This window comes from Haliotis asinina, chromosome 1, assembly GCF_037392515.1.
Source record: "Haliotis asinina isolate JCU_RB_2024 chromosome 1, JCU_Hal_asi_v2, whole genome shotgun sequence".
Taxonomy (NCBI): Eukaryota; Metazoa; Mollusca; class Gastropoda; order Lepetellida; family Haliotidae; genus Haliotis; species Haliotis asinina.
Window position 1 is genome coordinate 57,026,136 of NC_090280.1, and position 17,219 is coordinate 57,043,354.

General features: G+C 39.4%; 2 protein-coding genes across 3 annotated transcripts; one reads left to right on the forward strand and one right to left on the reverse strand.

Moving 5' to 3' along the window:
• Positions 1-660: 660 nt before the first annotated feature.
• Positions 661-8,200, forward strand: LOC137281320 (cilia- and flagella-associated protein 119-like). Its single transcript, XM_067812496.1, has 9 exons — positions 661-829; positions 1,329-1,360; positions 1,643-1,708; positions 2,826-2,995; positions 3,979-4,049; positions 4,226-4,342; positions 6,147-6,210; positions 6,412-6,519; positions 7,726-8,200. The coding sequence occupies exons 1-9, from the start codon at positions 749-751 to the stop codon at positions 7,917-7,919; spliced, it is 903 nt and encodes a 300-aa protein (XP_067668597.1). The 5' UTR covers positions 661-748; the 3' UTR covers positions 7,920-8,200.
• A 221-nt stretch (positions 8,201-8,421) lies between these two features.
• Positions 8,422-17,201, reverse strand: LOC137294832 (DNA repair protein RAD51 homolog 3-like). Of its 2 annotated transcripts, none has more exons than XM_067825967.1 (9): positions 17,148-17,201; positions 16,912-16,999; positions 15,445-15,576; positions 13,506-13,758; positions 12,363-12,529; positions 11,213-11,346; positions 10,353-10,484; positions 9,926-10,123; positions 8,422-9,656 (listed from the first exon to the last, which is right to left on the reverse strand). In XM_067825967.1, the coding sequence occupies exons 3-9, from the start codon at positions 15,566-15,568 to the stop codon at positions 9,564-9,566; spliced, it is 1,101 nt and encodes a 366-aa protein (XP_067682068.1). In that variant the 5' UTR covers positions 15,569-15,576; positions 16,912-16,999; positions 17,148-17,201; the 3' UTR covers positions 8,422-9,563. The 2 variants fall into 2 exon arrangements, with proteins under 2 accessions (XP_067682068.1, XP_067682059.1); XM_067825958.1 differs by having other exon boundaries at positions 8,423-9,656; positions 10,353-10,487; positions 17,148-17,171.
• Between the last annotated feature and the right edge of the window lie 18 nt (positions 17,202-17,219).

Sequence of the window (17,219 nt, forward strand, 5' to 3'; positions counted from 1 at the left end):
GAAACTACATCCTAGACATCTGAACACATACACAAGATTGGAAATGTATGTTTGAGAGCCACAACTTAACGATGCATGGTCGTTATTTCAACCACACAACATTATTCTGAGAATGACACTATGTGACACAGACATATATACAGTTTATGCCAAAGCTTGTAATAAAAGAACAAACCAGAAAAGGTAATACTATCTAGAGGATTAAAACTGGTCTAATTTCACAGAACAGTATGCCACTGCCATGTTTAGAACTGTTAGACCTATATTGCCACAAATAACAACATTATGCTATCGTTGGACAAGGTTTGTGTTATTGTAAACCGATTAGGCCCTTTGGTGCTATTTGGATTTTACGTGTCATTTTCTAAAGAAACAGTCGTATATTATAGTGATATATTTAATTATTAAATACTATATTTCACTCAGTCTCCAGATTACTCTGTGCTGTTTTGATACGTTGTGAATGAATGTTTAAGTTGAGATATTTTGCAATTTATATTCAAATCAATTTCATTTTTAGCAAAAATTATGGGTTTATTGAGTGTCTGAAAAACGTGTACAGTCATTATATTTGACATGGTCGATATCTGCCAGTGGTATATGGGAGATAACTCTTTCCAATCTTGTGTATGTTTGAAGCGACACAGTCTCGTGTGGACTGCGCAAACGAAAATAGAGGTGCTTAGCAACGGCGCCATTATTTGTAAACTCGCACATGCAGCTTCGACGTCCGGAGTAACTTGACAGGATGCATCTTACAGACGAATCTGGAGAAAAACAGGATGTGCCACTGGCGGAAACACAGCAGGAAGTTCCGAAGATTATTCAGGTGAGCGATATCTTAGGGAAAATAACGCAGGAATAAAAGCGTTCACACATTTCATTGTTGCAGAATTACTTATCAGAACATTCTTTTGAAAGTGAAAACAGTTACTACCAATACTGCAACAGAAATTTTCATTATTTTCAAGGACCCCGACATCCTTTTGGGGAAAGATTTCCACCCGTAACTCCCGTTTTATTTTATCATTCTATAATAAAGAGCAAAAACCCTAACCCTAACCCTGACACTAACCATTACCCGAACCCTAAACCACATTCTTGCCCTAACCCTAAGACCCTAAAAACCTCTAAATAATCCTAGTAAATAGGATACATTTCAAGTGGGGGTTACGGTCGGAACTCTTACCCTTTTTGGGTTGAGTCAGTTCCAGAATTCGAACGCACAAGATCAGAATCAAGCAGCTAAGTTTGTGGAATTTAAATAATTAACAGCTTTGGAACTTGTTAAGCCCAATGTTAATCTTGTGGTCATATTTTTGTTGCAGCCCAGAGATCATAAAGCCAAAATATGTGTGTGGTAAGTTGGATAAATTTATTTGGATAATTTATTTTATGTATTGAGACTTTGATAAACTTGTGCCATTGGTGGATCTATCTTTTTCCTATTTCATAGTTGCACTTTTCAAACACTATCAAAGTTCAAATAATATTCTTTCACAAATATGTTGATTAAATGTCATGTTAATCAGATTTCACAATAAAATAGGCCATATAAGTTCAGAATTATATTTACGATTATGGTTATGTCAAGTACCGCGATACAAGGTCGCAGGCTAATAAGTAGCTGTTTGGTTTGCAGGGCTGACTTAACAGTGGATGATGTGGACAGGATCAATGAATCTCTCAATGCAGATCATATCAAGAGGTAAGTAACAAATTTCATGCTCTATGACTTCTGGGCCAATCAGAATTTACCATCTTTAGATGGTATGAAACAGTTTTGTGTCCAGGTGCCATGGCAGTCAGAAAATACAGGATATATGTATCAAGTCTTTGAAGGGCATTTAGAAGTGAAATGCATAAGAATGAAGATTTTATGGATATCAACTTCTTTATATGACAACACAACGTTTCGGAGTTAATGCTTACTCCTTCATCAGGTGATCATCCTGATGAAGGAGTAAGCATTAACTCCGAAACGTTGTGTTCTCATATAAAGAAGTTGATATCCATAAAATCTTCATTCTTAGGATATATGTATTATCCACAATATAATATAGTACCATTCATATTTTGAATTTTCTGATCGTATTCCTTTTTGAAATTGAATATACTTCTTTGTTTAGATGTACCAAAAATTTACAATCCTTATCTGCTATCACCTCTTGCACATGTCTGAATATCTCATTAGATTAGGCTGAAATCTTAGAGTATCATGAGAATATGTCATTTATTGGTCTGCAGTTGAGTAAATGGGACATATCAACCAATAGCTTATAGTGCAGGGTTTTGTTCCCATGTTGGTATCAATGTCTGAAGTTTGGCCTTGATGGCTCATGCAATGATATGGCTGGAAAAGTGCTGAATTGAACATACAGCTATATTGATCTATAACAAAGTATTTCCCTTGTTTTGCTTCTATCTTCGAGATCTGAGTAAAACTAATTAATCAAATAAGACATGCCAACAACGAAAAGAATACAACCAATATTTCATTTTCCAAAAAAGCGCTGGGAAAGTATAATGTGTACACTGCAATCAAAGTCGAATACAAGATTGTATAATCATGTTTTATTGAAAATCTGGAAATGAATGTGTGATTTGATGTACATCGTACATTAAATGATACATTCACTGCAGTATTTTGAAATACTATCAGCCCTGAATCCTGGATGTTAATTAATCGTGAATAGAGACGTAACATTGTGTGTGTGTGTAGTTCAATCTGCACTCTGTCAGGACATGCTGCAAAAAATACTACATTGTCATTTGCATCAAACAAACCAGAGGATATTTAGCTGACTATAGAGTGTATATTTCAGTGTCCTGTCGGACATCTTTGGACTGAGTGACCATCGGGATGACCTGAAGACTGGCATCATCATGGACTTGTACTACTACACACTACAATTTGCCCGAGATAATGGCTTCAGCAGGGAGAAGACATCAGCGTTCTTCTCAATCATCAAGAAAACCCATGAAGTCTGCATCGGTAACAGAACAGCTTTTGAGTAAATTCATGGGGCTGTGTTATAATATCGTTCATGCTCAGATCTGTGATGGCTACTTTTCCTGTTTGTGGTTTTCAAATCATTGGAAAATGTTTCACCTGGAATAATGCTGAAAGTGGTTCAACACAATACTTGCTCATGCACTGCACGATACATACCCTGGAGCCATCACAGCTTCTTTTCCATTCAATTTCCTCTGCCCTGACTGAAGTGCTGCTGGCACATGGTTTGTCTCCTTGGGAAAGCAACTTTGTTTGAAATATAGTTCTGTCTATTCCGCAGGGGATGGGTACCTGGTAGGACTGTTATCCTTCACTTAAACTTGATATTAATTTGCCCTCATTTATGAAAATCATTTAATCTGGCAGCTTTTTTGAGTTGTGTCAGTGACTTAAGGCAGGGTATTTAGCTATGGGGAGTTGCATACCTTACGTGTGACTGGATCTTCTTAACCTTTGTTCTTAACATATGCTTTTGGATATCAGCAAATAGAAACACATCGTTTGTCAGGTAGAGTACATCTGCATGGAGGTCAGAAACCGAAGTTTTGTCTCCTGGTCAAATATGCTCTAATAATTCTTTAGGGTGGGATAGTCTGGTTGTCCAAACTTTTCTGTAGAATCTGTAGATGAGTGAGTGAGTGAGTCAGTGAGCTTTGTTTTACGCCGCTCTCAGTAATTTTCCAGCTATATGGCGGCAGTCTGTAAATAATCGAGTCTGGACCAGACAATCAAGCATCCAATTGGGAACTGATCACATGTGTCTACCAAGTCAGCGAACCTGATCACTTGATCCCGTTAGTCACCTCTGATAAGAAGCATATTTGCCTTCTGCGGCAGTAGCTCAAGACCAAGACTTGATGAGAGTGTGATTTTTTGCGTGTGAAAGGCCTGGAGGTTAACAGTATCAGCATTGTGACAATCTCATATACATTTATTTTACCATGAAATGTTATTGTTTTCAGAAACCCCATTTGGAAATCTTGACCAGACTTTCAACTACTTCAAAGCTCTGATACTCTGTCATGCTGTCAATGTAAGTTGTTATCTTACAAACATGCACTTAGCCACATTGATATCCTGCAAAAAAAGTCCTAATAAGGCAGGTTGTTATCTAACAAAAATTAGTTCTAAGGCATGATGCTATCCTACTACTTTCTACTGAGGCATGTTATTCTACAAAGATGTCTTCAAGACGGCTTGTTGTTCCAGCGTCCACCACACAGCATCGAGCTGTTCAGTGCTGACGAAGTGAGGAAGATTACAGAGTACACTGTTAACACCTACTTCCGTCACTTCAAGATGTACAAGTATGCGTTCACACCACTGGTGAGTCTACCATACACATGACACTTACACGTACACCATCAACACCTACTTCCGTCACTTCAAGATGTACAAGTATGCCTTCACACCACTGGTGAGTCTACCATACACATGACACTTACACGTACACCATCAACACCTACTTCCATCACTTCAAGATGTACAAGTATGCCTTCACACCACTGGTGAGTGTACCATACACATGACACCTAGACGTACACCATCAACACCTACTTCCATCACTTCAAGATGTACAAGTATGCGTTCACACCACTGGTGAGTCTACCATACACATGACACCTAGATGTACACCATCAACACCTACTTCCGTCACTTCAAGATGTAGAAGTATGCCTTCACACCACTGGTGAGTCTACCATACACATGACACCTAGACGTACACTATCAACACCTACTTCCATCACTTCAAGATGTACAAGTATGCGTTCACACCACTGGTGAGTCTGCCATACACATGACACCTAGACGTACACTATCAACACCTACTTCCATCACTTCAAGATGTACAAGTATGCCTTCACACCACTGGTGAGTCTACCATACACATGACACCTAGACGTACACTATCAACACCTACTCCCATCACTTCAAGATGTAGAAGTATGCCTTCACACCACTGGTGAGTCTACCATACACATGACACCTAGACGTACACTATCAACACCTACTTCCATCACTTCAAGATGTACAAGTATGCGTTCACACCACTGGTGAGTCTACCATACACATGACACTTAGACGTACAGCATGTCTTCACAAACTGATTGCTAATGGCCACCAGGAAATTCAGAAACAAGAATTGATTGTGTGAGCAAATGAGAGTTTGAACTTAAGTTTGATGGACAAATCTCTTCAAGTAAAAGAATAATGGAAATGATCTACGTAAGTAGATGAAATTATTTAGTTGAGATTAAAGGGGCACACTGAGGTGCAGGGGAGAGAGTTCCATGACACTGAGTAATGAGAGGGTTTGGTACTAGAGACATGTTTGAAGGTGCTGCCAGGTGGTTCTTGTCAGATCAAGTAGTCTTGTTTTGGTATGTCAACAAACTAACTCACCTGATCTGACAAAGACATGTTTTGTACCTCATCAAGGCTTGTGAGTTTATATAAAGTCTTACACCACTTCTAGCAATATTCCAATGCCACAGCAGGGGGGAAACTGGAAATGGGCTTTACACATTGTACCCATGTGGGGAATCGCACCCGGGTCTTTGAAGTGATGAGTGAACACTTAACCATTAGGCCACCCCACCTCCCCCCACGGAATGTGAATGTACTGTAGATGAAATCTGAGGTTTTTTGTCTGGTTTAGGATGGTGGCAAATAATTAGTTGGTGGACATTAGTCTGTCGTAAGCCTTTGTCAGAGTCAGATAGCAATTAAGTATTAGACATTAAAGTTTACAATTCCATTTCTTTTTTAAAAGTCTATTCACATACTTTAGAGAATCACATTTATTTTCACATTATAATCAGGCTATCACATTTCATTTCATGATAGGGTAAAAGGGAAATGATTTACGTTTAGTTGATTAGTTTTAATGTAAAGCTAAACCAACACTGCAAATAGTTAGCGCAAGAGTAATAATTGTGATAGCTGTATTAAGAATCAGTTTTGTTGATTAATTGAAACCATGTAATGAAAAAATACATTTAAGAGTAGATTCCCAGATTATTTGGGGTGTGTGTGTAAAGTCGAGTCAGTCAACCTCAGGGATCTGGTGCCTGGGCCCTTTTTTAGCAGTTAGCGGAATGATCAGTATGTGATATTCCTCTGGTTTCAGGTGAAGTTGGACCTGGCAATAAACTACATTGGGCTTCCCATGCCATCTCCCTCACCATCTGAAGGTGTGTATATAGCAGAATAGTAGAGAGGGACGTGGCTTAAGGGAGTTGTTGATATACGTGTCTTAGCTTGATGGTGTGCTGTGAGATGTGGAATGGATACATTCACACACATCAGTCATTTCAGTCAATATTACAAACCAGTGTTCAAACTCATGGAAAAGGAAAAGATTCCTAAAATGGTCTTTATTGTACAATCAACAGCGGGAGACAAGGCAGATGAAACAGAGGCAAAGGAAGGGGAGACAACTGAGGAGAAAAGGGAAGAGGATGGTAGTGCAGAAGGTGGAGCAGACAAATCAGAAGAGAAAGGTAGTGCTGCTTACTCTCAACATTCTGCAGTAATACCATGTTTTTATGCAATATATACAACCCATGAAGGTCTGGGGTAGAATAGGTCTTCGGCAGCAACCGATGCTTGCCATAACAGATGACTACGCTTGTCGTAAAAGGCGACTAACAGGATTGGGTAGTCAGGTTTGCTGACTTGGTTGGCACATGTCATTGATTCCTAATTGCACAGATCGATGTTCATGCTGTTGATCACTGGATTGTCTGGTCTAGACTTAATTATTTACATACTGCCTCCATATAGCTGGAACATTGTGGAGTGCGGCGCAAAACTAAACTCACTTGTGCAATATATCCAGTCGAACCTTGTGTTACACTTGGTTTTGTGGAAATCCTGACTGCCCTGAACTGACTTTAAGAGTCCCTCCTATGTATATCATTCTTTATGTTCAGACATGACAAACCAGGTGTACTCAAATTAGATTAACAGAACAGTGTCCACTCAAGATTCAGATTATATTAAGCAGTCTAAGTGCACATGGATTCAGATTTTCTACTGCCCTATTTTTCTCATATTAGCTCTTGCTATATTAATACAGGGAAACCTGCCAACATCAGTAACTGTCTAAATCCAGCACATTGTCAAAACTTGCATAAAACTTTGGCCTGCCATTTTACTACGATATTATGATCAATTAAACTTTGTCTAATCTGGCACCTGTCTATTCCGTATAATTTGCTTTATTAACACTGGGGATTGCATTAACTGTTTTCAAGTGAGTGATGTCAGAGAAAAGAAATATGCATTGTTTTCTTGCCTCATCAGTCACTTTAGTGTCTTTTGGAAAATGATCATCACTGTCTAAATGAGCATTTTATTTCATCATGTAGTGTTCAGTTAAAATAAAGATTTTTATGGATATCAACTTCTTTCTTATGAGAACACGTTTCGGAGTTAATGCTTACTTCTTCATCACCTGATGAAGGAGTAAGCATTAACTCCGAAACGTTGTATTCTGATGAAGAAGTAAGCATTAACTCCGAAACATTGTGTTCTCATAAGAAAGAAGTTGATATCCATAAAAATCTTCTTTCTTATGTATTTCACTTCTAAATGCCCTTCAAAGACTAGGGTTCAGTTAGACAGGTTTCACTGCAGCTTCAAACGAACATGCCAGAGCATCCAGTGAAATGCAGGTGTACCACAACTAAAATTTGTTTTAACAGAGGAGTCTCCAGCCAAGAAGGAGCTGCGATCGATGATCCAGACATTCCTGTCAGAGGAGATAAAGAAGATGAAGATGTCAGTAGAGGAGCAGATTAAATCTACTGAGGACAGCATCAACAAGAAGATAGAGTTGACTGACGGTAGTACCTCACCCAAGAAGAGTCCTAGCTCTCCCAAGGGAAAAAAGAAATGATTTAACAGTTTGATGTTTAGAGCTGAATGTAAAATAGAAATTTGTGTTAAATGTACAGTTTTTAAGATATTTGCATATTCTTGTAAATGAAATATTTTGTCAGTTGTGTAAATTGATAACATATTTGTTTCAGCGATGTTTTTAGCTGAAAAGTGTATAATGCATTAAAGCTCATGATGTTTTGGAAAACTATTTATCATGTAAACCAAGTCAATAATGCTCTCCAGATTTTATGTGTAATGATGAATAATGTAGCGTTGTAAATAAATTGCTGAAAGTCACAGTTTGGACTATGAGTTTTCCCTTTTGTAACAGCCACCTATGATTCATGATAAGAATCTGTAATGGGTACAAAATGTTTTCACTGCTTCAGGAGTAGGTCTCATTGGTCAAATCAAACTAGTATTTACACACAGATTTGTATGCAACGAAAATCGGTATGTAAGTACAAACATCTCTTGTAGTAGACATTTTCACGCTGTATAGCAACAACCAACATGTACTGATTGAAAACAAACAATTTTATAACAAAACCACGTGTTGATATACATAAGGATACAGTAATCTAGTATTGATGGTAGACAGTCACAAGATGAGATGCCACATGCACCTTACATAACTTGCACCTTATACGATATTTGCAGCCATCTATAAATACATGTAATGCTTGTCTGAACTGGACCATCCTCATGGTCTACTGTCTAGTTTCTACCCGGAGAAGTTCATACCAAGATGGAACTTGTTTCTTTCCCTTTCCTACCTCTAGACGTAACGTATAAATAGAGGATACGAAATGACCTTCCGTGTAATACCATTTTTATTAAATGAGTTAGTGATTTGGTATCAAACGAGCAAAAGTGGGTTTGATACTATATCTTTAATGAGTTTAATAAAAATGGTATTTCACGGAAACAAGTTTACTATTCTGTTTATTACTTGCCAACATAAACTGACAGAAATTGTGGTGAAATCGCCTACAGTGTGAGGGGTCTCAGGTTTCTGTGAGTCAAGGTCTAGTAAGATTGCGACAGTGACATTAGCGTTGTGACGTCACAACTTTGAGCCATTTTGACATCATACGTGAAGCGGTATTACACTAGTGTAATATTGCCATGAAAATATTACTCTGCAGTATCTTCAATGGGTGAGTAATAAAATCAAGAACCAGTTGGGTAGCATCAGTACACATTTCTCTGCTATTCACATCTGCTATACTGCAACTTGGTATCAAATGGGCTGGTACTGTAACAGTGGCTTTCGTATGACTTTGGCCAGCAGTTGCACAACAGTCCCACATATACATGCACATAACCATATCAGAGCCGTAATCTTGAAGACAATGTTTAACTGGACCTTTAACCTCACCTCTTAGTACAGTTACTGTCTAATACACTGCTTTGGGTAAAATGTGAATCCTTGGTCCTTGTTATCATCACATATGACTAAAAAAATAGTTGAGTACGGATCCAGATCACCAGGTTCCTATGGCACAGACTGACCCAGGTCACTCATCACGGCAGCCAGTTTCTTGTGAGTGTCTATATCCCTCCTCTGTTCATTGGCTAGTATGGCTGGAGTATGTATGTAGGATTGTTTTCATCAACCATATATACTAGTACAGGTACGTATTGTCAAACATTCATGTCATGAGACTCTTTGCCGTTTGGATGGGTTCTCTCCTGTCTCATGGACACTCTGTGTGGTGCCTTCACTGTGCACATCACGTATACCACCCATCTGAAACAAGGGGGACAACTGTTGATGAACTGAGGACATTACAGAACATTTTCATGGACTAAGTTCCCTGTCCTGCCTTTTTTCTTTTGTTTCTGGAGTGGAATGACCTCAATAAATAGACATCAGTTGGAATCCTTTAGTGTACATATTGCAAATGGAAGATACCCAACCAAACTTCAGACAATGTGGAGTGATTCATGGACCTGAGAGCTGCAGAACAGTGAGTGATGACAGTTAAAGGCTAACATGACCAACAAATATGAACTCACTGTAATTTGGAATGGCACCACAGCTTCCTTCTTTGAGGGTGACTTGTAGAGCAGGGCATATCTGTTATTGCCCTCCCAGTACAGAACTACCCTGATGGTGCTGGCGTGACCCCAGCTCTCTCCCAGGGCGGGGATGAGGTGGGAGCCACCAGCTGCACCCCCACCCATCTTGGTCGTCATCTGGTTGGTCAGCACTACCTGTAACATGTATGTGCATGAGTGAGTGACTTGGGTTTAAGGACAGTTTGAAAAATATTCATTTAAACGTATGTGTCGCTTGTGACATCAGAATTGATCATAACATTTCATCAATGGATTTACTGGCAAGAACTCAGTTGTAGCCAATCAAGATAGTCTGGAATGCCAAGATTTGAATATATTTTATGACAAAGATAGACTATTCCCTAGCAACACAGCACTGACTTACAGCTAGTTTGTGTTCTGTTGCCAGTCTGATGAAACTCTGAGCCATGGATGTGAGGAGGCGTGTTCGCAGTGACATGTCGTCAAAGTCGTGACGGAAGTGGAATGCTATACTGTCCACTATGACAAGCTTCACCTGCTCAAACAATTGGCAATCAATATATCAACATATATCCTTCTAATGTGATTTGAGGAATGAGTTATAATAACATGTTTCTAATCTGTAAATTGAGGAATGGCCACTTTTCTCTCCCTCCATCCTTCCCCTTGGTTATTTACCCTCAGTCATCCATCCATATATACATCCATCCACCCATCTATAATCCGCAGTGCCATTTAAAAAGTGATGTAACATATGCTATATTTGGGATTACACTGTAAAAGTCAGGGTGGCTGAGCATGTTAGGCAGCTGACTTTGTGTGCTGACGATTACGTGCCTGACTCTGAAGGTGTGGGTTTGAAACTTGAATGGGACTCAACCCACCAAAACTACTAGAATCTGCACCTTACTGAGAAAGTGTAATTCCAAATAAAACATATGTTACATCTATAATCCATCCACCCATCCATCCATTATATACTCACTGACCCATGCATCATACATCCTTCCACCCACCCACCCATTCATAAACATTTGTAGAGCGCTGAATAATTTATGCACACAATACCAACATAATTATTATGCATGTATTACCACTGCTTGTGAGGTACTAGAATATCAACAGTCATATGGTCATTTTATCCCACCGGGTACCCATTCAGAGCAGAATTATTCCATCCATCATTAAATAGCTCATAGTAATATTAGAACTGGGCCGATTGACATAGGACTAGTTCATAGAACTGAATGTTTGAATTCTTACCTTCTTATTCTCGGAAAGAAATTTTGGTAATATGTGCACAGTGGACAAAAGCTCTATGTAGTCATGGCAACGGAAATAGTGGATCCCCGATAACAGTTTTTCTAGACTGAAGTTGCTAGCAGCTTCTTTCACATCTGGAATAAATACATTTCCCCAGTCAGCAGCCACCTAAAAACTTGGTCTTTACCTTGACTCAAACATGGGGGTTCCGAGGGGCTTCTGTTGTTAGTTTTATGTGAGTGAGTGAGTGAGTGAGTGAGTGAGTGAGTGAGTGTGGTTTTATGCTGTATTTAGCAATTTTCCAGTAATATCACCAGAAATATGGGCTTCAGCATTTGGCTACCGCACCGCCCCTAGAAGTTTTAAGGTTTCATATGGTTACTGTGAAGTAACAGTGTAGACAATTGTACGGTTTGATGATTTCTTTAGAGACTGGAATGAATCATTGATCATGTGAACTGGTGGATGAAATGAGGTGTAAAACAGCAATAAAGGAGCTCTTTTTCAGTTAGTATTAGGTTATATATAAGAGAGATCATTAAGGCTGTTTATATGTTCATTTCCACCTTTTCTAAAACCATCACAAGGTTTGTTTGATGATTATTATTATATACATGATTACATTTCAACTGTGAAGTCTTTGTTGAGCGCTGACATAAAAACAGCTGAGAATTTTGCAGTTCCGAAACAAGTACTGGTTATCACTTTTAAAGGGAAATAACTCTTCTGGGTCTTTCAACTCTGAGTCTTGGTGGATTTTTCTTAGTTGGTTTGTTGTTTTATGTTGCACTCAGCAATATTCCAGCTATACGGCAGCAGTCTGTAAATAACTAAATCTGGACAAGACAATCCAGTTATCAACAGCATGAACATCAATCTACCCAATTGGGATATGATGATGTGTCAGCAAACTTGACCACCCAATCTTGTTAGTTGCCACTTACAAGTAACTACAGATCCTATCCAACCTCAATCTTCTCGGGTCTTTCTCAAGAATTAAAACACAAAATGTACTCAAAACAACTGCAAGTTTTCTTGATAATTATGACACTTTGCAATATACAGTGAACCACTGAGTGTTCAGCAGTGTTACTACTGTTGCTTGCATTATTTAGAGATTATTATGATGTATTTACAATGTTCAACTCACCATCTGAGCCATCCATTTGTGCGATATTGTTACAGTGTTCAACTGTAGCAGATGCAATGTCCACCAGCCGCTCAACAATAAAACTCCCTTCTGTGTCTACATAGACAGTCTCTCCATCCAACCCACCGAAACATTCAGGAATTTGTACATCAATTCCAAGCTGCATGCTGCAAAACATTGATGCATAGTACTTGAAATAAAAATTTTAATTCTCTTTGTTCTTATCATAAACATTGAACATTTACAAGATTCTCAAGTTATAAATCCATTGAAGGCCACTATATGTGTTTGTACAATTAATGTGTGCTATAGTACATTTATTTTTGTTAAGTAAATGTATTTCAAGCAACAGTAACATATTCTGAGTGTGCCATTGATACAAGTAATTCTGAAATCTAATAGGACAAGTTGTTATGGATAACAACTTCTTTTTTGCGTGATTGCGACGTTTCGGTACAGATTCTTGTACCGTTGTCAAGCAGGAATGATGCATAAAATCCAGAACTTGTATATATATATATACCAATAAAAACAATGAGATAACATAGTAAACTTGTTTGAGTGGCATTTTAGAAGTTGAGGTGTACAAATAGGACAAATTGTTATGGATAATTTGTTTGAGTGGCATTTTAGAAGTTGAGGTGTACAAATAGGACAAACTTCTAAAATGCCACTCAAACAAATTCTGAAATGTGATTGAGGTAGCCACATGGTAATTCCCGGAAGATCTGTATTGGAATTTGTTCTACAGTAATCCATGTAAGAGGTAACTGACGGAATCAGGTGGTCAGGCTCGCTGACTAGGTTCACACGTCACTTTATTCCAAATGCATAGACCGATGATTATGTTGTTAATCACTGATTTGTCAGGTCCAAACTTGATTATTTACAGACCACCGCCTTATAGCCAGAATATTCCTGAGAACTGTGTTAAACAACAATCAAACCAACCAATTGCATAAGGCAACAAAGATGATTGGGTGGTATGGCTCACTGACTTGGTTCGTGCATGTCATTTTATGTTAACTCAGTTGTTTGAAGCCCATGATGTCACTCACTGGACTGTCAGCATAATGAATCATGATGACAAACACAAAATGGCCCCCATGTTGTACATCAAGCTGCATTTCCTCTCCAGCTTACCAAACTTGGGTTTTACCGATTCCTGGAGCACCACAGAACTCTGTGATTTTGGCAAGTGGTACACCTCCACCAAGGATGTCATCAAGTTTCTCTGAGAAGGTGAAAATGTTTGGAAGACTCCGTTCAACCTGTAACATCTCCAATGCAGTGACCGACTTCATTGTTGATGACCTCCTGCTGCCACTACCCCCTGGATCCTCCTGGAACACTGTCTTGATGACCTCCAGGGCCGCTTCTGCACTCACACCTAACTCTAAATGCAAACAAAACGCTGTGTATAATAATAATAATAATGGACAAAACAAGACATCCAGGGTCTTGACCGCCTGACGAGAAGGATCATGTCTGATAACAGAGCATACCACCCTTGTTCCTTTCTTAATCGTTTATACATGCCAATCAATTCGGGAGGTCGGGGTTTGACTAATGTGGAAGCTCTTCATGACAGAGTTTTATTGTGTACTTTTGCACATATTTATTTATCGGATGATCCTCTGGTGATGCATGTCAAGACTCATGATGAAAGCAAGGAATTCCACAGCTATTTTAAGCGTGCTAAGGTTGTTGGACACAATCTGAAATTTGAAGTTGATTTTGCTCATGGTGATGTACTGCTGGACGGTACAGCGATGGGAGTAAACCAGGTGATGTCCTTTACCAAATCTGCCCAGAGTCGGTCCTTTGAGAAGAAGCTTTCTGAGAAGCCATTGCATCGTGTGTACATGCAGTGTGTGGAACAGAACAGCAATCCCACCGACTCCTTCACCTGGATGAAGTCGGCTGGTCTCAAATGTGAAACTGAGGGCTTCCTTTTTGCTGCTCAGGACCAGTCACTTCCCACTCGCAATCGCCAGAATGTTATTCTTAAAGAAAATATCAATATGAAATGTCGTCTTTGCAATGAATTCACAGAGACTGTCCAACACCTTGTCAGTGGATGCCCTTCCTTGGCACAAACAGCATATCTTAAAAGACATGATGGCTGGCTCGCTGCTTTTACCGCCATGCCAGTGGCTTTGACTCCGAGGTCCATCCATGGTACGACCTTGAACATGTCCAGGGCGTCCTGGAAAATGATGCTTTTAACATTCTCTGGAACAAGCCAATATACAGCCTGAGACGAATTCCAGCCAATGAACCTGATCTTGTTCTTTTTGATAAAACTAATGAAATTATTTATATCATTGAATTTTCTGTCCCTTGCGACAGCAATGTGATTGGCAAGATTCAGGAAAAGCATGATAAATACGCGGACCTCGCCTTTGAAATGTCTCGCTTGCATCCCAAGTACACAGTCGTCAGGCTCCCCATTGTTCTTGGTGCCCTTGGTTTGGTACCTCCTGATCTCTTGGCGCAGATCAGGAGAGTGCCCAGGTTCTCCATCGGGAGCACAGCCCTTCTGACAATCTGGGTGATGCAGAAGGCTGCAGTGTTGGGGAGCCTCCATATTCTGCGGAAAGTTCTTGGTGGGTTCGACTAGGCAGTGTTTCCTGGGAGAAGTCCCATTCGCTGTGTGGGCTGCGTGTAAGGGGGCGAGGGCCCTGAGCTGATGATGAGCCTTACCGGCCTGACTGTGCCAGGATCACCCGAACCCTCTCTGCTGCATATCAATCTTAATCTGTAAAACATAATAATAATAAGTTATGAAATTTTAACCAAGTATTAACACTAGTCACAGCATAACAAAGTACATGATACTATAGACTACATGCTTACCCATAAATTGATTCACAAGATATAACGATTTTCAGTTTATTGTCTGCCAAGTTCAGCTTTCATGCTTCAGTATCATTTACTGTCAAGGAAAACTGTATGTCTCAGCTTATCGTCAGTTTATGTTCAAAGCAGTTTAATCCTTAATCAATCATTCAATCCAAGAGACATTCTCTGAGCTTGATTATGGTAAATTCTTGAGCCTGTCCACTATAATGTTTCCTACCTTTGCTGAGCTCACTTGGCTTGAGGTCCTGTAGATCGGAGACGGTCAGGAAGCCTGCAGATGTGAGCTTAGCCTTCATTGCAGGACTGATGGGAAATGTCCCTAGGCTCCGGGGAGCCGGCATTCTGAGAACTAAAATAGATAAAACCATTTACATCACATCATACTCTTTTCGGTCTCAACTATTTCTTTCTTTTTTTTTCTGAGTAGTTTATCATTATACCTTTAGGAATATTTCAGGAACATCATTTTAGATCTCAGAAATGGGCTTCACACAATGTACACATGGGGAATCGAACCTGTGCCTTGGCATGATGAGCAAACACTTTAACCACTAGGCTACCCCACCATCCCTAATATATTTGTTGTAGTAGTTGATTTGGAGCCAAGAATTCATCAAGTTCTAATACGGCAATCAGAAAGATAAAATGGGGAAGGATCACTTTCTACATAAGATAACTGTTTTCCTGAGTATTTCAAAAACAGACAGATATTCCACAATTTATAATAACAAATCAGAAGGCAGGATTATCAATGTTGCTTAACGAGGTCATTAAACTGATCATATGATGGTGTTATGTGAATCACTTAGTTCTTTGGTGAAGTACTTAAAATTACCATGCAATCAGCTATGCTCCACATTGTGGAGGAATCACACAGCAGTCTCATTAGGATGGGGAATACAAAGAAATATGTGCGTGTATTCAGAGTTGGCTTGTGGTCCCAGGGTTCATGATATATTGATTATCCTGTTAGTAGTTTAATCTCATGAAATCATTCAGATTTACCTTTGGGCCACAAAGACCCCATGAATTTCACCTTGTGAACACTGACATCTCAGAGGTCTATATACAACTGCTCACGGGGGCTTGTAACTGTGTAGCTGAAGCTCTGCCCAGTTCTAACACACTATTGTAGACCAGTACCTTAAAAAACAGCCCTATTGGGATAGGTAGAAGTTCAGTGGATGACATGGCCCATTAGGACTAAATGTAAGGACTCATGCTGAAGGTAAATATAATATCAAGAAATTATACGGTGATATTGGACCAACTGAATGTGTTTTATAGTTTCGATGTGTAACTATTCACAGATCAATAAAATCGGTATACCTGTTCAATGAAAAATATGTGGTAATGACTTTATTCTTTCATTATGAGATTTTATTATGAAGTGGGCTTGATGTCGAAAGAAAGAGTGGCTACAATGTAGTCTACAGGGCGCTGCACCATTTACGATCCTTTGGGTTAGGGTTAGGGTTAGGGTTAGGGTTAGGGTTAGGGTTAGGGTTAGGCACCGTCTACGATCCGGTAGGGTTTGGGTTACCCTTTACGATCTTTAGGGTAAGGGCTTGGGGTTAGGGTCGGAAACAAGCGCCTAACAGTGCGCCGGAAAAGAACACAGTTGTCATGAATACACATTTCACAGGCAACTTGCCTGTGGGATTTTTCGCATGGCTTTTCTTACCAGTTGGTAATCTGTGATATGTTTCCGAATTCCTAGTAGTAAAAGTTTCCGCTGTCCAGGTCACCAGCTGTCAAGACGCCACTACGCACTGTTACAACCAAACAAGTCAATGATCTCATTAGTAAATCAAATTACGGATAATCCTGGTTATTAGGCTGACAATGATCAAACGTGACGTCAAATTCCTTGATCATATACCGTCAACATATGTTCTGTTTACAAACACCAACACGCACATGTTTCGAAAATGGCGCCGTCGTCTGTCGCTGTGACGTCACTGCTTTATGTGCACATATAAGCTTTTCTTC